The following is a 19,955-nucleotide window of genomic DNA, read 5'->3' as shown; positions in this document are numbered from 1 at the left end:
TATTGCAACCCCATTTGTAACTTTGCAAAACTAATAAGCACAACAGCAATTACTGCTAGAATACAGATTTCAATGGGCAGGGCATTTTGTTAATTTTGTACCCTAAACTCACAATGCCTAGCACATACTAGGCTCTGAATATGTGTTTAATGCCGAATGAATTAAAAACCTACTATGTGCCAGGCGCTGTGCTAGATCAACTTCTGCCAGCGACTCAATCGATTATTTCCACACCGGCGGCAGAGCCTCCCCCTGAGTCCTCCTACAGCCAGGGGCCGCTGTAGGAAACGCCTGGCTTCCTTCCCTCGTCACTCTTTGACCCCGTAAAGTCACTGCCCGGAGCTAAGATGGCAGCGTCGGTGGCAGCTGTAGCCCGGCGGCTGCGGCGGGCCATTCGAAGGTCGCCCGCATGGCGGGGCCCCAGCCATCGGCCGCTCTCATCCGAGCCCCCTGCAGCCAAGGCCTCGGCCGTGAGGGCCGCCTTTCTGAGCTTCTTTCGGGACCGCCATGGCCACCGGCTGGTGCCCTCCGCCTCCGTGCGGCCCCGCGGCGACCCCAGTTTGCTTTTTGTCAACGCGGGCATGAACCAGGTGAGGGCCGAACCATACTGATAGGGAGGGGAGTTTGTAAGTTTTCCGGTGAGAAAGACGCTGCAGGATTGGGCAAAAGAAGCGAGAGGCGGAGTTCGTAGCTTTTGGGGAAAGAGGGCGGTGCTTGGTTGGGTAAAGTGATGGGGGTACGGCGCTCAGAGTATAGGGAGGGCTTGGGGAGGGCTTGAACTGGGAACTTCTGAATTGGAATTGAGTATTAGGTCCAGAAATGGCTGGAGTGGAATCCCGTGGGGGCAGACTGGTGGGGGAAATCCCATTTCATTTATTCGCTCTTTAAATAAAGATAACGCTTTCATTAAATATTTACTGATCACCTGCTGGGTGCTGAGTACTATTCTCTAAGCTTTTGATTTTTATCAGCCACTTACCTTTTCTAGACTTCATTGTCCTCATCTGTAAAATAGGGGCGGTGTAAGTTAACCTTAGAGGCCGTCTGGGATCCCTACTAAATAAGTCTTAGTTTTGTACCCTGAAGTTATTGGGTGTGGTTGAAGAAGCCAAGACGGAGGATGCCACATTTCAGTGCCCTGTTTCCAGCTCCCAACACATTCCTCCTTTTACCTTGCTCATTTTACTAGCAGAGGGTCTCCGGTTCATGATTCATTTACCTCTTCTGTGCTCCCCACATACCAGAGATGGCTGTCTCCAGGCTCCCAGGTTGTCCTCCTAGACCAAGATTACAGTGCACTCGCAGGGGCACCGTCAGCCTTCGGTCTGAACAGCCATCCCTATCCCCACTCCCCACATTTCCCTTCTACTGAGAAATTGGAATATCCCTCTCCTCCTCCCACCCATGTGCTTCCAGTTCAAGCCAATCTTTCTGGGCACTGTGGATCCACGAAGCGAAATGGCAGGCTTCCGACGTGTGGCCAACAGCCAGAAATGTGTGAGAGCTGGAGGACGCCATAACGACCTGGAAGATGTGGGTCGAGACCTTTCCCATCATACCTTCTTTGAAATGCTTGGCAATTGGGCCTTTGGGGGTGAATATTTTAAGGTGAGTCTCTAGGGAGCATTGATCAGCCAAGAAGGGAGTCCGTTTGTCCTGTTTCCATTGTACTGTCTGCTGCTTAGGCAGGGCCTAATACCAGATGTGGAGGCAAAGTGCTAGTTGAGCAGGTGTAACAGGAATTACCTCGCTTCCCTGATTGGATTGTAAGTCCCTGAAGGGCAGAGACTCTGCTTCCTGCCTAATGACTACTCAAAAATTGTTGTTTGAGTAAATGGTCAAATAGCAATGCTAAGGTACTTACTAAAGTTAAAGATCACTCCAGGCTAGAGTAGGCAGCGAATTTCATGTGAAAGTGGGACTTGTTCTGGGACTTGAAAGAAGATAGGATTTAGAAGAAGGGGAAGCTTTCTGGGCAGTAAACACTCAGAGGCAGTAATGGTTCATGGCTTATTCTGGGAACAAGATGGCCACAGATATGCTTCTATCTTAAGTGGGGAGCTAAACTCATGTGGCTTGATTACTTCAGTGGGGTCTCCGTCTCACCCATCTTCCTCCCCCCACCCCATGCTGGTTTCTGCTGCAGGAGGAGGCATGTAGCATGGCCTGGGAACTGCTGACTCAGGTCTATGGGATCCCTGCGGAAAGGCTCTGGGTCTCCTACTTTGATGGTGACCCTAAGGCAGGGCTGGAGCCAGACCTGGAGACCAGGGACATTTGGCTGAGCTTAGGGTAAGTCAACCCCCTACTTATGTTCATTCCTGGAGGGCAGGAGGACTGGATAATGGAGACTACCAGCACCAATCCTCAGAGTCTCAGCATTTCATTCCAGGATACTGTGGACTTAGCCCTGTTCTTCCTCTTGCTGAGCTTCGACTTGAGGGAGGGGCTGTCATGGCAGAGAGGGTCCCAGCTTCTGGGTCTGTCTATCTCCCACCACTCGCCTGCCTTTCTCCCCAGGGTGCCTGCTACTCGTGTGCTTTCCTTTGGACCACAAGAGAACTTCTGGGAGATGGGGGATACCGGCCCTTGTGGACCCTGTACTGAGATCCACTATGACCTTGCTGGTGGGGTGGGAGCCCCCCAGCTGGTAGAACTTTGGAACCTGGTCTTCATGCAACACAACAGGTAAGGGGGTGCTGAAGCAGGACGAGAATCCCTGGCTAGAAGTGGAAAAGGTGGCAATTAGAAGACTTTGATCTGTTTCATATAAAAACAAACACGTAAATGGTGCTTACCATGTGCCAGGCACAATTCTCATCACCTTATAGATAATAACTGATTTAATTGTAGTCTTTGCCTGTGACAGCTTAAATAAGTCACTGCTATTCTCTGTTGAACTTTATGATCAACAAGTTGAGTTGAACTTGATGATCTCAGATTTTCTTCTAGCCTTAACATGTTTTTCTAGGGGCAAAGAATTCTGTCCCAAGATGGGATGTCTGCTGCCCAGGCAAGGGCCCAAGCAGGGGTGAGAGTGGAGATAGCTCTATATGAGAAAGGATGGGACCCCAAGGCCGTCATCATCTGCTATTGCAGGGTGGCAGGGGAAGATACTGATTGTCTGGTTCCTCCCATTGTCAGCCCCCTTGGGCTCCCCGCCACCCAACATTTCTCTACTCCACTTGGGCATCTCACACCTGTAATCCTGGGTGGGGCCTCACCTTGCACACCTTCCCTGGACAGAGAGGCAGATGGAAGCCTGCAGCCCTTGCCCCAGTGGCATGTGGACACAGGAATGGGCCTGGAAAGGCTGGTGGCTGTGCTGCAAGGCAAACACTCCACCTATGACACTGACCTCTTTTCCCCGCTGCTCCACGCCATACAGCAGGTAAGTGCCTCTTCCCTTCCAGAAGCCCTCCAACTTGCTCATCACAGCCCTGAGCCCCATTGCGTTCCATCTTTGTTGAGAACTCAAGAGTGTTCTCAGCATCTGAGGACAATAACCGACCAAGAATTCCAAGACATCAAGCAAAACACTGGGATTCATTACTTATTACCTGCTGTTCCTCCTAACTCCTTACCTCTTTCATTTATTCAGAAAATACTTGTTGAGTGCTTGCTTTATGTTAAGTCCTTTGTGTTTGGTACAGAAGACACAGCAGTAAGCAGGAAAGAGATCATGGAGATTATATGCTAGCATGAGAGATAGACAATAAATGTGTTAAAGAACAAAGTAATAGCTTACAGATTGTGAACAGGCAGTAAACATGGGTGAAAGTAACTAGGAAGAAGGAGGGGTACAGAGGAACCTTAGATAAGGTACTTAGGGAAGGCTCACCAAGAAGATGACCTTTGAGCTGAGCCCCAAAGAAGGAGGAGTCAGCCACAAGAAGCTCTTTCCAGGCAGAGGGGACAGCAGGTACCAAGGACCTTGGTACTGATGGATTAGATGGGGAGGGGAAAGAGACATCAAAGATGGCTCCCAGGCTATTGGCTTGAGCAACACAGTGAATGGCATCACTGTTTACTGAGATGAAGAAGCCTGGGGAAGAGAAAGCTTTCGAGCTAGGTGAATCAAGCTCTCTGCTTTGGAGCATTTCCATGTGTGTATAGCTTATACCCTCCCCATTGCCCCCCAAGAAAGGGCTTGACATGTGCCAGAAACAAAAAGGTGGCCAGCCAGCTAAAGGAGAATCCCATGGGATATAATAGGAACATGTGTCAATTAGCTTTTGCTGTATAACAAACCACCCTAATGCTCTGTGGCTTAATCACCAACCATGTATTTGACCCCTGAGTCTGTGAGCTAGAGTTTAGGCTGGGCTTAGCTGGCTCATTCTTTGGTCTTGTGTGAGCTCACTCATCCATCTGTGGTCAGCTAAGAGGCAGCTCCTCCTCTGGGGCTTGGCTGGCTGTCAGTTTGGAGGCAGTAGGGGTGACTGGGCCATGTGTCTGTCATCACCTAGCTGGCTGATCTGGGCTTGTCCACATCACAGCTCAGCAAGGTTCCAAGACAGAGAGCAGACACATAGGCTTAGAACAGTGTTGTTTCCAGTATATTCTGTGGGCCAAAGCAAGTCGCAAAGCCAGCACAGATTCAGGGGATGGAGAAACAGAGTCTATCCCTTGATGGGAAACAGCTGTAAAGTCCCATTTTTAAAGTGGCATATGCATAGGAAAGGGCCATTTTTGTGAACAGTCTACCACAGACAAGAGGGCAGAGTTCAGTCTTGTGGGCCTTGAAGTCCAAAGTGGGGCTTTGATTCTCAGAGTGGCAAGAAGGGTTCTAAGGGCTGGGCGCGGTGATTCACGCCTGTAATCCTAGCACTTGGGGAGGCAGAGGGAGGTGGTTCGCTTGAGGTCAGGAGTTGGAGACCAGCCTGGCCAACATGGCAAAACCCTGTCTACTAAAAAATAGAAAAATCAGCAAGGCATGCTGACACATACCCCTAGTCCCAGCCACTTAGGAGGCTGAGACAGGAGAATCACTTGAACCCAGGAGGTAGAGGTTGCAATAAACTGAGATCGTGCTACTGCACTCCAACCTGGGCAGCAGAGTGAGACTTCATCTCAAAATAAATAAATAAATAAAAATGTACATCAGATCATGCCACTCCCCACTGAGAACTCTCTTTTTTTTTTTTTTTTTGAGGCAGAGTCTTGCTCTGTCACCCAGGCTGGAGTGCAGTGGCATGATCTCAGCTCACTGCAACCTCTGTCTCCTGGCTCAAGCGATTCTCATGCCTCAGCCTCTAGAGTAGCTGGGATTACAGGCACCCGTCGTCACACAAAAAATCTGTATATTTTTAGTACAGATGGGGTTTCACCAAGTTGGCCAGGCTGGTTTGAAACTCCTGACCTCGGGTGATCACCCGCCTCAGCCTCCCAAAGTGTTGTGATTACAGGTGTGAGCCACCGCGCCCAGCATGATGTACACTTTTAAAAGCCTACTCCTGTTGCTGTGTGGAGGATGAACTGGAGGGAGATGAGAGCAGAAACTTAAGAATCAATTGGGAGGCTATTATCGATCCAGGCAAGAACCACAGGGCATGACTTCGGCTAACAGCAGTGGAAGTAGAGACAAGTAGATTGAGTTGAGAGATCTCATGGAGGTAGAAGCGAAAGGATCCACTGATGGATTACGATGGGTAGGGGAAAGAATTCAAAGATGGCTCCCAGACAATTGATTTGAGCAACACAGTGAATGGCATGACTGTTAGATGAAGAAGTTTGGGGAAGAGAGAGGTTTGGAGCTAGGTGAATCAAGCTCCCTGCTTTGGAGCATTTCCATGTATGTAGTTTACACTCTCTCTCCCTGCCCACCCCCACAAAAGATGGGAGAGGCAAGAACAGGTAGTGGAGAGCACCTGGAGTCCAACAGGCCCGGCTGAGATCTCAGATCTGCTCCTTGAGAGCTGGGTAGCCTTGTGTCACTGAGTTCCTCTGAGCCTCAGCTTCCTCTTCTGTAAAGCAAGGATACTAATACCTCCTGGAATGGGCTGTTTTGGGGATTAGAGGTCATGTTGTTCAAGTTCTCACCCAGTTCTGATAGAAATTCAGTAAATGATCACAGATATGTTCACTTGTAGCACCAAATATGAGCCCCGTGAGGGCAGGGCCTGGCTCCTGCTCATCCATGAGGCTTCTCAGCCCAGAACTGGACTGGCAAGGCCATTCTGGATGTGGTTGGCTTTAGGGCTGAAGGCAGATGCTCTAGAGGCGATAAAGAGCACCTGCCTGGGCCAGTTCAGGCAGGGCCACTGGCTGACTCTTTCTCTCCTGCTTCCCAGGGCTGCAGGGCACCCCCTTACTTGGGCCGGGTAGGGGTGGCAGACGAGGGGCGCACAGACACAGCGTACCGCGTGGTGGCTGACCACATCCGCACACTCAGTGTCTGCATTTCTGATGGCGTCTTCCCTGGGATGTCAGGTTCCCCGTGAGTCTGGAAGGGCTACAGGGAGGACGGGCTGCTGGGGGTCGCAGGTGGAGGAGGGAAGGAAGAGGAGAGGTGGGTCTGGTTGAGCCAGTAGGAGGAATGGAGAGAGGGAGAGCTTTGGGGTGGGAGCACACACTGTGGATCTTGTCCTTCTCACTCCCCATATTGCTGACCATGAGCTGCTAGGGGTTCATGTCTGGGCTCTGAACCCCTTTAGGCTGGTTCTTCGTCGGATCCTCCGTCGAGCTGTGCGTTTCTCCACGGAGATCTTAAAGGCACCACCGGGCTTCCTAGGCAGCCTGGTGCCTGTCGTGGTGGAGATATTGGTAAGGACAGAGCTTGTTCTCCACTGTGGGCCTCCCTGGGCACTTTGGGGAGCCTACCACTGAGCCTAGACAGTGCCCCCAGCCTGGGTGCCCAGAGGTCCCCACCCTAAATGTCCAGCCCAGCATCCTATCAGCAAGCTAAGAAAGCTGTCCTTGCTTACAAGAAGCAGGAAAACGTGAGGCTCCTTGTCCAAACTGCTGAGCCTTTGACCTTATGAGCCCCTTCTGCCACCCTATAGGGAAACCAGTTCCCCATTTGAGTCCCTCTCCCAGCCCCTCAATGTGTCTGAGCCTCCAGAGCAGGTGTCCTCGGGGAGGCCCAGGGTGGGGAGGTGGGGGTGGGTTGGTTGCCTTTCACACCTCCTCAGCCTTCTCCACCTCCCCAGGGAGATGCTTATCCAGAACTGCAAAGGAACTCAGCCCAGGTACTGGATTCCAGTGGGAGAGAAAGGGGTTGATGGGAGAGTTGTGGAGAGAGACCCTCCTTCCAAGGAGACCCAGCTCCACTTCTGCTCTGTCTGGTTCAGATTGCCAACCTGGTGTTAGAGGACGAGGCAGCCTTCCTGGCCTCCCTGGAGCGGGGTCGGCGGATCATTGATCGGACTCTGAGGACCCTGGGACCTTCAGATATGTTCCCTGGTCAGTGGGATACCTAGCCCATGCACAAGGGACTTGCTGAGACTCGCCAGGGTGGGCAGAGGAGGGAGCTCTGGGCCAGCCCCTTGCCTCATGTCCACCCCCAACCTCTGCCCAATGTTCCTCTCTCCCTGGACTCTCCTTCCATACCCAGACCCGTCTGCAGCAGGAACACCGCCCTGCCTCTCCCTATGTCCACACTGCCCAGCTAGCCCTGCCTCCTGCTTTCCTAGGTTGGCTTCATGAATAGACCGAGCTTCCCTCCTCCCTTGAAATGACCTGTGCCCAGGGAGTACCCTGGACTACCCCCAGCTCTGGCCTTGCGGCATGAAGCCTGAATGTGACCCCTCTCCTGAGGCTACCCAGTATGGAGGGGGTATTTGTGTTTGGCATCTGGTGGCTTCTGCGTGGTTAGAAGGGCCCTGGACCTTATTTTTCTCCCCTTCTTTGTCTAATCCCTCCGCTTGTCAACACTCTTTGTCTTCCTTTCTTGAAGCTGAAGTGGCCTGGTCCTTGTCACTATCTGGAGACCTGGGGCTCCCCTTGGACATGGTAGAGCTGATGCTGGAGGAGAAAGGGGTCCAGCTGGACTCCACTGGACTGGAGCGGTTGGCCCAGGAGGAGGCCCAGGTACAAGCTGTGGCACCCCCATGCTGGGTTCTGTTGGGACACCCCTTCCCCAGCCCTGAGCTCCTGGGGGAAGAGCTGTGGATATTGAGAGAAATCAAGAATCTGAGATAGGATCTGTCCCCTCACCTGGGAGGTTTCTAAAACCTCAGGCCACAACCTGTAGAAAGCAACACTAGCCAATGGGCTAAACACAGGAGCAGAAGCCAGCACAGCTTCCTGGAGAGGGGCCTTCCAGGGGCAGCAGTGGGCAGGAAGGCCTAATCCCGAGGATCCCACATGACGGATGGTTCACCAACCAGCCCAGGGGCTCTAGCAGCCAGCCAAGCCCTGAATTCTTATTCCAGAAGGGCTGCAGAGTCCACAGCTGTGTGGCAGGGACAGGGACCTGCGAGGCTGAAGTCCCACTTTCATTCTCCATGTACTTCCTCCATGCCCATCCTGCAGCACCAGGCACGGCAGGCTGAGCCAGTTCAGAAGCAGGGATTGTGGCTTGATGTCCATGCACTGGGGGAGCTGCAGCGCCAAGGAGTGCCTCCAACTGACAACAGCCCCAAGTACAACTACTCCCTGCGACCCAACGGAAGTTATGGTGAGAGCCTGGACCGAGGTCTGCCACCACAAGCTTGCCTGACCATTACTGAGAAGAATGTCCAAGATAGTTGCTGCTAGCCCCTATGTATTCCCCAAGATGGCCACCAGGGGTCTCTGTGGCCCCCCCCAGCTGGAAGTGCCCTGCGAGGTGCCTGTTAGCCCCAAAGCAGACCCACCTTCACGTCTCCAGCCCCTGCCCACCACTAATAACCATTCTGTTCCCTGGCAGAGTTCGGCACCTGTGAGGCCCAGGTGTTGCAGCTGTATACAGAGGACGGGACAGCAGTGGCCTCCGTGGGGAAAGGCCAGCGCTGTGGCCTCCTCTTGGACAGGACCAACTTCTATGCAGAACAGGGGGGCCAGGCTTCAGACCGCGGCTACCTGGTGCGGGTAGGGCAAGAGGTGAGTCTCCACCACAACCCAGGCTGATTTCTGTGGGTGGCAGACCCAAGCCTGGGTGGGAGCCAAGGGGAGGGAAAGGCTACAGGCACCCTGACCCCTACCCTCCCCCAGGACGTGCTGTTCCCAGTAGCCCGGGCCCAGGTCTGTGGGGGTTTCATCCTGCATGAGGCAGTAGCCCCTGAGTGCCTGCAGATCGGGGACCAGGTGCAGCTGCATGTGGATAAGGTAAGGATCCTCCCTGACTGTTCCCAATACCCTGCAGCCCTTCACTCTCCCCACCCCCTGCCCTCACCCAGGACCCTGGGTGACAAAAGTATTTCAGGCCTGGCGTCTAGGCTGCATGGCGAAGCACACGGCCACCCACCTGCTGAACTGGGCACTGCGGCAGACCCTGGGCCCTGGCACAGAGCAGCAGGGCTCCCATCTCAATCCTGAGCAGCTGCGCTTGGATGTGACCACCCAGGTGAGCCCGGCACAGAAAGACAGGCTTCATGTGAGGTGACAGGCTTAAAGAGAGACAGCCTGCTGTGAGCGGGTTGCCCTTAGAGGCCTGGGCTCTAGGCCCAGCACAGCCACCCAATCACTATGGGACCCTGGGCAAGTCCTTTCCCCTTGGGCTCCTCGTGCACCAGTGAGGAGTCAGGCTACAGAGTATCTAGGGCCTCACTCAGCTCTGATGTGGGATTCTGAAGGCCCTCCAGCAGGGGCCCTCCCTTCACCTCCAGCCACTCCTTCCTTGTTTCTACTGTCACCCGAGACATTCTTGCTCAAACTGGGCTGTCCTCTCCCTCTGCTGCCACCCTGTCTCCCTGCCCTTCTTACACATCTGGCTCAAATCCTTTCTCTAGGAAGTACTTGCTGGCTAATCCCCATCCCACCTGCTTATTCCCTGCCCCTGCATCCCCTCATCCTGTAGTTCTCTCTTCCATTGGGCTGCCCCTTGTAAGCTCCATGTGGGTACAGCCTCCTTTTTCTGTGTCTTCAACTTTTGGTGCCTAGTGAAAGGCCTGGAGCTTCCAGTAAGCCCAACTCCCAGATAGCTTTCTAAGGAAAAGAATTGTCTGCTCAGTTAGTGTTGATTGAGCACCTATCATGTGCTAGCCACTATTCTAGAACCTGGGGATAGCTCAGTGAACATTGACCATGTTTCAGTGCATCAGTTACAGGTGTGGGACTGACTGCATGTTTGTCTTTCCATTTCCTCCCCACCCCTCCAGACCGCATTGACCCCAGAGCAGCTCCGGGCAGTGGAGAACACTGTGCAGGAGGCCGTGCAGCAGGATAAGCCTGTGTACATGGAGGAGGTGCCCCTGGCGCTCACTGCCCATGTCCCTGGCCTGCGCTCTCTGGATGAAGTGAGTTGGGGAAGCCCTTTTGGTGGAGATCTGGGGCCTCCTTCAGGCATACCTGGAGGCTTTATCCTTCTCCTTTGGCAGTTAACGGGCCTGTCCCCTCTTGACCTCAGATTTACCCAGACCCTGTACGGGTGGTGTCAGTGGGGGTACCCGTGGCCCATGCATTGGACCCAGCCTCCCAAGCCGCACTGCAGACCTCTGTGGAGCTATGCTGTGGGACGTGAGTCACTCCTTTGTGCTGCCTGAGCCAGGGGCCCCAGATCCTCGCCCTTCCCTTGGTCTTTGGAGCCATCAGCCCTTGATGGGAGATGCACTCTGGCCTCTCCCTTGTCTCCTGTCATGCCCCCTGACTTTCTGTTCCCTCCTTCCTCCCACAGGCACCTGTTACGTACAGGGGCTGTAGGGGACCTGGTTATCATCGGGGACCGCCAGCTTTCCAAGGGCACTACCCGCCTGCTGGCCATCACTGGGGAGCAGGCCCAGCAGGTCAGCTTGCCAGTAGGCCTGGGACTTCTGGGTTGAGTGGGTGCATGGGACACAGGCAGGTGACATGCTCGGGCTCAGGGGTGCCCAGCAGCAGAGCCAGTATTAATACTTGCACACCAATGTGGCCATATCAGCTGTTGGCAGCTGGCATGTGTTTTATTTGGTGCTGGTGCCTTGATTGGTCTTGATTGTTATATCTTATTTGTCCCTGACCAGTAATGAGTTGAGAGGCCTTGGCCTGGGGAGATGAATGTAAGCCTGGCGGCCCTGACCCTCCTGTCCCCTCCCTGCAGGCCCGAGAGCTAGGCCAGAACCTGGCCCAGGAAGTGAAAGCAGCCACTGAGCGACTGAGTCAGGGGAGCCGGGATGTGGCAGAGGCACTGAGGCTGTCTAAGGACATAGGACGACTCATTGAAGTGAGGGCCACGCCTGCTGTGGAGCTGTTCCCCACCCTCTCCTGGCCCTATTCCCTCCCCTATTCCTCCCTGGACCCCTCCAGACTCTCCCTAGCACTCCAGTCGGGTTGGGCTCCAGCTGGCCCAGATGTTTGTCTACAGGGTGGGTGTCTTCCCTGGCCCTGCTGGTCCCTACCTCAGAGACTATGGCTCAGGGAAGGGCAGGGGTGATGCACTGCTTCTGGCCATAGGCTGTGGACACTTCTGTGATGCCCCAGTGGCAGCGGCGGGAGCTGCTGGCCACACTGAAGATGCTGCAGCGGCGTGCCAACACTGCCATCCGTAAGCTGCAGATGGGGCAGGTGAGAGGAGGTTTGGCTGCACCCATGTGCCCAGAGACACTCCAGCACATATACTGAGAAGTCTCAAGGGCTGGGGCGTGGGGGTGAGTCAGAGGCTGTGCAAAGACATGGGGACGGGGTGGTGGCAGCGTCTTCCTTCTCCCGCCAGCTGAGAACATCACCCAGGCCATTCCCCCACTTCTGTCTCTTTCAAACTGTGTTTCTCCCCCAACTCCCAAGTCTGGCTCAGGCCCCCCAACGCCAGAAGCCTGCTGACTTGATGAGTGCCATTCAGCCCTGATTACACCTCCACTGTGGATCCCCTTTCTCCTGCCCACTCCTGGTCCATCTGTGCTCTGACCTTCCTCCTTTCACCTTCAGCGACCTATTTGTAGGGGCCTGAAGCTATGATGAAAGGAAAGTGATGAGGGAGGTGAGGAAGGACACATGTGGGACCCAAAAAGGAGAGTCCACCCTAGGCAGAGTCCCTGCCCCCTCTGCCTGGAGCTGATGACCTTTGGGGTGGGTGGGGGAAGCAGGGGATTGCTTAGCTGGGTCTCAGTTCAGAGGTGGGGGCTAATTGGAAACCTGCCTCTGAGCCTGACCCCTCTGCTCATCCTTCCTGCCCCATAGGCTGCAAAGAAAACTCAGGAGCTGCTGGAGCGGCACTCGAAGGGGCCTCTGATTGTGGACACAGTCTCTGCTGAGTCTCTCTCAGTGAGTGCTGGCCAAGCGGGGCTGCCCCAGGGTCTGAGGAGGGCAAAGTCCTGACCAGGAGGTAGCTAGGGGTCTGGGAAGCTATGGGCTCACTATCTGTCTTTCATGGTCCAGGTGCTGGTGAAGGTGGTACGGCAGCTGTGTGAGCAGGCCCCCAGCACATCTGTGCTCCTACTCAGCCCCCAGTCCATGGGGAAGGTGCTGTGTGCCTGTCAGGTGGCCCAGGTGAGGGAAGTGGGAGAGCAGCCCACCACCCCCGTTAATACCCATCCTGGTCCAGCTGTCTGATTCTACACCTTTAATTCTTCCCAGACAAAGGGGCCAAGACTGGGTGGAGGTATCTATGAGAATACTCCAGGACAGGGATAGGGGAATCTCCTTGTTCCTAAAAACAGCCCCTCCCCACTCCAGAAAGCACCAGAGATTCCTTAATGACCAACCCCTCCCAGGCCTCACATCCCTTGTAAACAAGTAGCAGATGTTCACATTCATAAACCTCCCCACACACATTTCCAGCCCAAACCTTCTCCAGCTTGTCACCCGACTGCCCCACCATGTGCCCAGCTGAGAAGGGGGCACTGATCACCTTCAGCTCCACTCTTGAGGGTACCTTGGGTGGATGCTGGCAGGGAGGGCCACTCTGCATCGCTTCCCCTTCTGATTCTGTTCCTAGGGTGCCATGCCCACCTTCACCGCAGAGGCCTGGGCACTGGCAGTGTGCAGCCACATGGGGGGCAAGGCCTGGGGCTCGCGAGTAGTGGCCCAAGGCACCGGAAGCACTACTGACCTGGAAGCTGCCCTCAGTACAGCCCGAGCCTATGCCCTCAGCCAGCTCTGACCCAGGCCCGCCCAGGGACCCATGTGGACTAAAGGCAATGCCAGGAGCCCTGAAGGAGCCAGCAGACCCTTCCCACTGGCTGAAGCGAGGACTAGAGGCTGGAGGCCAAGCAGCTGAGCCAAAGAGGATCACCTGGGCTAGGCCCTACATGACACAAGGAGACATGGGCTAGGGAAGGCAGAAGTGGGCCCAAAGACACACACCCCCTTGGTGAATGAGAAGACATGGGCAATTATGGCTGTGACTGCACATTAGAAATTATTTCACTGGCCGGGCATGGTGGTTCACGCCTGCAATCCCAGGACTTTGGGAGGCCGAGGCAGGATCATGAGGTCAAGAGATCAAAACCATCCTGGCTAACACGGTGAAACCCTATCTCTGCTAAAAATACAAAAAATTAGTCAGGCGTGGTGGCACATGCCTGTAGTCCCAGCTACTCGGGAGGCTGAAGCAGAAGAATCGCTTGAACCTGGGAGGCGGAGGTTGCAGTGGGCCGAGATTGCCCCACTGCACTCCAGCCTGGGTGACAGAACGAGACTCTGTCTCAAATAAGTAAATAATTTCACAGAGGACAGGAAGCTCCAGAGGTTCTGTTACTTTAAAAAAAAGTAGTTTTGCCCCTCCCAACAACCTGGTATGGGTGCCCTAACACCAGTCTGAACTCATACTGTCTGAAAGGCCACCCAGGATCCAAATCAGGCCATCTTCATTGCCATGAGTGTTCAGACAGGCTCTGTGTGCCAGGCAACAGTGGGCACTGATGAAGGGCTCCCTGGCTACTGGGACGACACAGAACCATCCTGTGAAAATCATTTCAGCAGTGGAGACCTTTGCTATCACTTCTTTAATTAGCAATGACCTCTAAATTAAATTGGGCCCTGCTGGCTTGTTGATGAATTGAGCAACTGAGAACGTGGCGGGCACCAAACACGATTCCTTCCTTCATAGAGCCTGCTTCTTGTGGAGGAAACAGGCAGTAAAGCAAAAGAAGAGGGTCAGGCTTGGTGGCTCATGCCTATAATCCTGGCATTTTACGAGGCTGAGGTTGGAGGATTGCTTGAGGCCAGAAGTGCAAGACCAGCCTGCGCAAACACAGCAAGACCCTGTCTACAAAAAAAAAAAGTGATCTTCCTGCCTCAGCCTCCCAAGTAGCTGAGACTACCCACGCTTTGGTCCCAGCTACTTGGGAGGCTGAGGTGGGAAAATCACTTTAGCCCAGGAATTCAAGGCCACAGTGAGCTATAATTGCACCACTGCACTCCAGGCAACAGAGTGAGGCCCTGTCAAAAAAAGGGAGAAAGTGTCAGATGGTGATGAGGTCTGGGGGAGAAATAGATAATGGGGATTAGGAGTGTGGATGGTGGTAGTCCCTTACCGAGAGGTAGCATGTGAGCAGGCAGCTGGGAGGTGAAGGTGTGACCCATGTGGAAATCTAAGGGAAAAGCATTCCAGGCTGAGGGAACAGCCAGTGCAGATGCCGTGAGGTGGGGGTGAGGTGGCCAGTGCCACTGAGCAGTCAGCTGGGATAGGAGCAGGTGATGAGGTTGGAGAGCAGAGTCAGACGAACAGTACACTTCTTAAAACAAGTTGTACAGCACCTGCCTCAAGCCTGAGCTGAAGCTGAAAATTGACACCTCAAAGCAGGAGGAAGCCAAGAGAGGGAGGAAAGCCCTCCTTCCCTACCAGAATGAGTCCACCACAGACAGCCAGATGTTGGACCTCTGTCTCTGTTCCTAGATCTCTGTTGCTAGATGAAGGAAAGGGCCTCAGGGGACCTATGTTCAAATCAAGGGCTCCCTGGGTACCAAGTTCTCTTCAGTAAAAATTCTAGCAGCGTGGGCCTGCCTGGCATCATTTTCTGCACAGTTTCTCATTCTAATTAAGGCACAGATGATTTGCTGTTGAGGCACTGGTGAGGCCTTGAACGGACCCAATCCCCGGTGCCTGGCCCCTCTCTGCTTGCAAAGCTTTGCCTCAGCATCCTGGCCACTGGAGCAGTAGCCACTGTTCAGCAGTGCTCACCACAGGCCCTGGTCCAAGTTCCTCCGCGGGCGCCAGTTGTTGTGGCGCCCCTGATTTATTGATGAGTTAACAGAGCGAGATGTACATCCAGGGTAACCAACTAGTAGTCCTCGGCAGAGCTGAAATTAAAGCTACCCTTTGAAACCCCCACCACCCTGGCTGCCTCTCCCTCCCTGAAGGCCAATTTCTTTTTTTACTAACCGTCCCTCTGAAGTCTGTCCCTCTTACCCTCCAGGAGATCAGGGGCCCCAGCCACATCTTGTGGCGCCAGGGCTGGAAGGGTGTTTGGCACAGGGCATGGGCTGTGTGAAGGAGCGCTGTGTTGGCCTGGAACCTTCCTGCGTCTGGTGCCAGACTTTGAGCTGGGGAAAAGGTGGAAGGTGCCCTCCCGCAGGGCCTAAGGTCAACAGGAGACCTCATGGGAGTTCAGTGACTTATACAGGTGCCCTGGAGAAGGTCCGTCCACCCTCCTCATCTTCCACAGACGCTTTTCCTGGAGCAGCTCCCTATCCATGGCCACACAAAAGCTACCAAGAGAGCACAAGCACTCCAGATCAGCAACCTGCCCGACCTCCGCCTCCCGCAGAAAGCCCACCCGTTCCTAGACACGTCCCACGGGAGCACAGGGCATAGCGCAAGGCCACGGTCCCACTACCCCCAAAGCGGCCGCCTCCACGGAACCGTCCGAAGGGCTGGCCTCGCCACCCTGCGCGCGAGTGAGCCGCTTGCCGGGCGCGCAGCTGCAGCCGAGGAAGCAGCAGCGCCTCCTCCTCCGAGCCGCGGCGCACTGGTCCTCCCCGCGCGGCCCGCTCCTAGCAACGCGGGGCGTCCCCAACGACAACGACCGGCGCCAGCGCGCGGGACTCTGCGTGAGGCGAGCGCCGAGGCTCCCGAAGCCGGTGAGGCGACCTCGGGGAGTGGGGACACATAGCCCCGGTCTCCCTTATCGGGGCCTGCTCAGGTCAGCTGGGCCCGGGAGCCCCTCTAGCGTCCTCTGCCCACACCTGCCAGAAGCCCACAGGCGGCCATTGCCTGGGTTCCGTTTTCTGTGGCGGGGAAGCGCCGGTCCTTACCAACGGGAGACCCCACGCCCTCCATGCGAGGACGCCCAGCGCCTCCTCCCCACCACAGTCACTGTCTGCAGACCGTCTGGCCCGGGGCTGGGGATCCGAGTGAGGCGAGGAGAGGGACTATGGGAAGAAGAGTCCGAGGAAAATGGGGCATCCGTAGGGCGTGGAGAAGAGCGGTCCCAAGCTCTGGGGCCCCAGGCTTCTCCGAAAGGCCGTCCCTGTTCCCAGCACCCGAGGTCTGTAATCCCTCCCTCGTGTCCAGAAGCTTGCTTCTGCATCTCCCTCCCTCCCACTGCACTGCCGGTTTTCCTGGGTTACCAAGGAGAAACCAGCGCCTCTACACCCCAGGTAGGATGGGGGAGGGACCCCGTGGCCTTTGGAGCTGAGCTTCCCTGCTAGGGTGTCTGAGCTGAAGGTAAGGAGGGGTGGGAGCAGAGCCGCTGGAGTCCCTTTTGAGACAACAGACCTGAGTGGTCAGGAGTTGGGAGGAGGCCAGCCCAGGGGCTGTGATAAGTGAACTGGCGGTTTCACCCAGCCCAAGTCCAAGTACGCGGGCCGAGGCTCGGTTGAAGAAAGTTTTATGCCCTTCCATAAATGAAATTCCCAACTTGGGAGTGACTTACCCCAAAGTAAGACATGGTGGGCATGAAAGAAACGGAGGAGGTGAGTGTAGACAAAAACCGAGAGTCCTGAGGACAGAGGAGGGCTCTCCTGAGGGAATCTGGGGTGGGAGCGGCTGAGAAGGCAGTCAGAGCAGTGAGTGCACGGCCAGCTCCTGGGGACGTATCCCAGGCACAGAGGTGCTCTCTGCCCAAAGAGGACTGGGTGTTTCCACTTCTCGGCTAAGAGGAAGGGAGGTGAGGACAGTTGAGGACCAGGACTGTGATGCACAAGAAGGTGAGAATGCTCACCTACAGCATCTTCCTCGTGTTCCCATTAGGGCAGGTGGAAGGAGCTCCTGCCCAGAATGGTTAGATTTAGCTGGGGACCTGAGGAAGGATGGAGAAGACCGGAGACTTCCTGTGGAGGGAATGTGCCAGGGGCAGGAGAGCACCACTCTGCAGCACTCCGTTGGGCTCCTCGGGCCCTCCAAAGGATGCAGGCAGTGGTCCAGCCTTGCAGAAGGCTCCTGTGCCCAGCAAAGAACCGGAAGAGGGAGCCTGGACTATTTAGGTCAGCACCAAGGGGATAACCCTGGGCTCCGTGTTGGTGAACAAGAGAGCTCATGAGCTGGAGAAAGTGGGAGACTCACTGGAAAAGAGCTGTGAATGACTGAGTTGGGAGCAATTTATAAGCAACTCCAGCATCTCATGGAAGTAAGAGCATTAGACAGACACAAACTAAAACCTCAGCTTCTCCACTTACTAGCTAGTGACATTTAGTAAGTTACTTAAGCTTTCTAAGTTTCAGTTTCTTCATTTGTGAAACAGGGACAATAGTGTTAAATAATAATCCTCAATAATTAATTTGAGAATTTAATAAAATTATGTAAGTAAGCCATCTAGCATCTTCACTATATCTAACACACATCTTGAGTGCTGGCTCTGAGCCCAGCACTATATGAAATGTCTCACACACATTAACACCTTAATTTTCTGAGTAATCCTATGAAATAGGTACTATTAAGTACTGTCTCCACATTATAGATGAAGAAACTGAGGCAAGCGGGGACCTGCCCAAGGTTGCACAGATAGTAGGGGGCACCGTGGAGATTTGACTTGAGGCAGCAGCACAACTCCTGAGTACTTAGCCAGCTGCTGTCCTGCCTCCTGCTATGTACATGCTATTGAAGGCCTAGAGCTCTCAATAAATCATAGCTATATATAGCCAAGGGTATGGTTCCCAGAACACCTGTCCACCAGATTCAAGCCATCAGAAATGAGGACAACTCTGGCCAAACTGGAGCATCTTGTCACTTTCTATTACCCGTGCTTGGGCATGGAAAGAGCAGTCCTTCACACCCGGTCCTTTTTTGTTAATGGCCTGGTATGGACGTTATTCCCTGTGTGTGATTTCAGGACCCTGGACCCTGGTCCTGAGGATGCACAGTAGGGGCCCAGGGGAGGAGGACTGGCCCTTCCCTAGGGACTGTGGTACCGGGTTAGAGACACAGCCATGTGAAGCCAAACAAGCTGATAAAGGCAGGTCCCAGAGAAGTGAAAGTCCACTGCATATGTCCCCACTCTCCCACTTTCCCCCTCTGAGAGCACAGCACATCCTTGGATGGGGACACCAGGTGGTGGCACAAGACATACCCACTCCTGGTGGCCCTGACCGCTCTGGAATGTCAGGATTCCTGTCCTGCCCGTGTTCAAGACTGGAGTCTTGAGCGTGCTCCTAGTCTTCAAACTCTGGGATTCTCTGACTGACCCAACAGGTTCCCCAGGGAAGGAAAGCTCCAGAGAGGAAGGTGACCCTTCAGCCACCTCCAGGACTGCCCTGGAGTCATTGGGGACTGTCCATGTGCAGCGGGCCCCCAGCTATTGGGTATGCACCCATCCCTGCAGGCTCCCAGGGAAGATAGTGCCGCCTACTCGCACCCTCAGCTGCAGGCTGGTGACTGCCAGGCCAGACTAAGGCCAACCTGTGAAGCAGGCAGAGCTCTCTCAGACTCCTGTCTTCTCCTGTGCCCACTCCCTCCCCACCTCCTCTCCTCTCCGTGGTTATTCCCCTTGCCGCCTTTTTTTTTTTTTTTTTTTTTTTTTTTTTTTTTTTGAGACAGAGTTTTGCTCTTATTGCCCAGGCTGGAGTACAGTGGCACAATCTTGGCTCACTGCAACCTCTGCCTCCTGAGTTCAACCTTCATTTTTTTGCCTAATTATCTTATAAACCACCTGCCTCAGCCTCCTGAGTAGCTGGGATTACAGGCATGCACCACCATGCTTGACTAATTTTTGTATTTTTAGTAGAGATGGGGTTTCACCATGTTGGTCAGGCTGGTCTTGAACTCCTGACCTCAGGTAATCCACCCTCCTCAGCCTCCCAAAGTGCTGAGATTACAGGCATGAGCTACCATACCCGGCCTTCCTTGCCCCCTTTCTAACTTTGCTTTGTAACTCATTCACACTAAGGTGTGGAATGAATATATATATCCTCATATAGTCATGTGTATTATATATGTAATTTCTGCACACTTAAACGGTCAGAAGCAATATATTACAACATCTACTTTTTAAAAAGTTTGCTACATTAGGCTGGGCACAGTGGCTCATGCCTATAATCTCAACACTTTGGGTGGCCAAGGTGGGCGGATCACCTGAGGTCGAGAATTCAAGACCAGCCTGACCAACATGGAGAAACCCCATCTCTACTAAAAATACAAAATTAGCCAGCCATGGTGACGCATGCCTGTAATCCCAGCTACTCGGGAGGCTGAGACAGGAGAATCGCTTGAACCTGGGATGTGGAGGTTGTGGTGAGCTGAGATCACGCCATTTTACTCCAGCCTGGGCAGCAAGAGCAAAACGCCATCTCAAAAAAAAAAAAAGTTTGGTACATTAGTGTCAGTATACATTTTATGATTTACTATGCTTTTGTTTGACCTAAAATGATGAGATGTGTTTTTAAAAAGCAGTTCAAGGTTAACATATGGATATAGGCACACAAGTATTGATATTAAATTTTGTTTCATTTAGGGGGAAAATGCATTTACCCTAACAGGGATGAAAACTGTACATTAGGGCCCTGAAATTCCCACAGTAAAGTAC

General features: G+C 53.9%; 2 protein-coding genes across 11 annotated transcripts in view; both read left to right on the top strand.

Moving 5' to 3' along the window:
- The first annotated feature begins 312 nt into the window (after positions 1–312).
- Positions 313–14,263, top strand: AARS2 (alanyl-tRNA synthetase 2, mitochondrial). Of its 7 annotated transcripts, none has more exons than XM_033217342.1 (22): positions 313–590; positions 1,417–1,608; positions 2,147–2,292; positions 2,521–2,688; positions 3,247–3,391; positions 6,294–6,439; positions 6,657–6,765; positions 7,152–7,190; positions 7,293–7,404; positions 7,898–8,031; positions 8,476–8,620; positions 8,852–9,024; positions 9,136–9,249; positions 9,347–9,487; positions 10,242–10,379; positions 10,490–10,599; positions 10,757–10,865; positions 11,159–11,281; positions 11,512–11,622; positions 12,235–12,318; positions 12,433–12,543; positions 12,992–14,263. In XM_033217342.1, the coding sequence occupies exons 1-22, from the start codon at positions 348–350 to the stop codon at positions 13,154–13,156; spliced, it is 2,958 nt and encodes a 985-aa protein (XP_033073233.1). In that variant the 5' UTR covers positions 313–347; the 3' UTR covers positions 13,157–14,263. The 7 variants fall into 7 exon arrangements, with proteins under 7 accessions (XP_033073233.1, XP_033073231.1, XP_033073229.1 ...); XM_033217340.1 differs by having other exon boundaries at positions 7,134–7,190; XM_033217338.1 differs by having other exon boundaries at positions 3,145–3,391.
- A 1,549-nt stretch (positions 14,264–15,812) lies between these two features.
- TCTE1 (t-complex-associated-testis-expressed 1) overlaps positions 15,813–19,955 on the top strand; it is an 18,445-nt gene continuing 14,302 nt past the window's right edge. For 2 of the 4 annotated variants that reach the window (XM_033217349.1, XM_033217345.1), the window contains exon 1: positions 15,813–16,596. The gene's annotated coding sequence lies outside the window, so the exon portion shown is untranslated. The remainder of the gene's footprint in view (positions 16,597–19,955) is intronic. The other 2 variants (XM_033217348.1, XM_033217347.1) reach the window with 2 other exon arrangements.

The sequence above is a fragment of the Trachypithecus francoisi genome, unplaced genomic scaffold (assembly GCF_009764315.1).
Source record: "Trachypithecus francoisi isolate TF-2019V2 unplaced genomic scaffold, Tfra_2.0 Lachesis_group10, whole genome shotgun sequence".
NCBI classification, from domain to species: Eukaryota; Metazoa; Chordata; class Mammalia; order Primates; family Cercopithecidae; genus Trachypithecus; species Trachypithecus francoisi.
The sequence above is the reverse complement of the archived record's forward strand: the minus strand, read 5'-3'. Positions and strand labels throughout refer to the sequence as shown.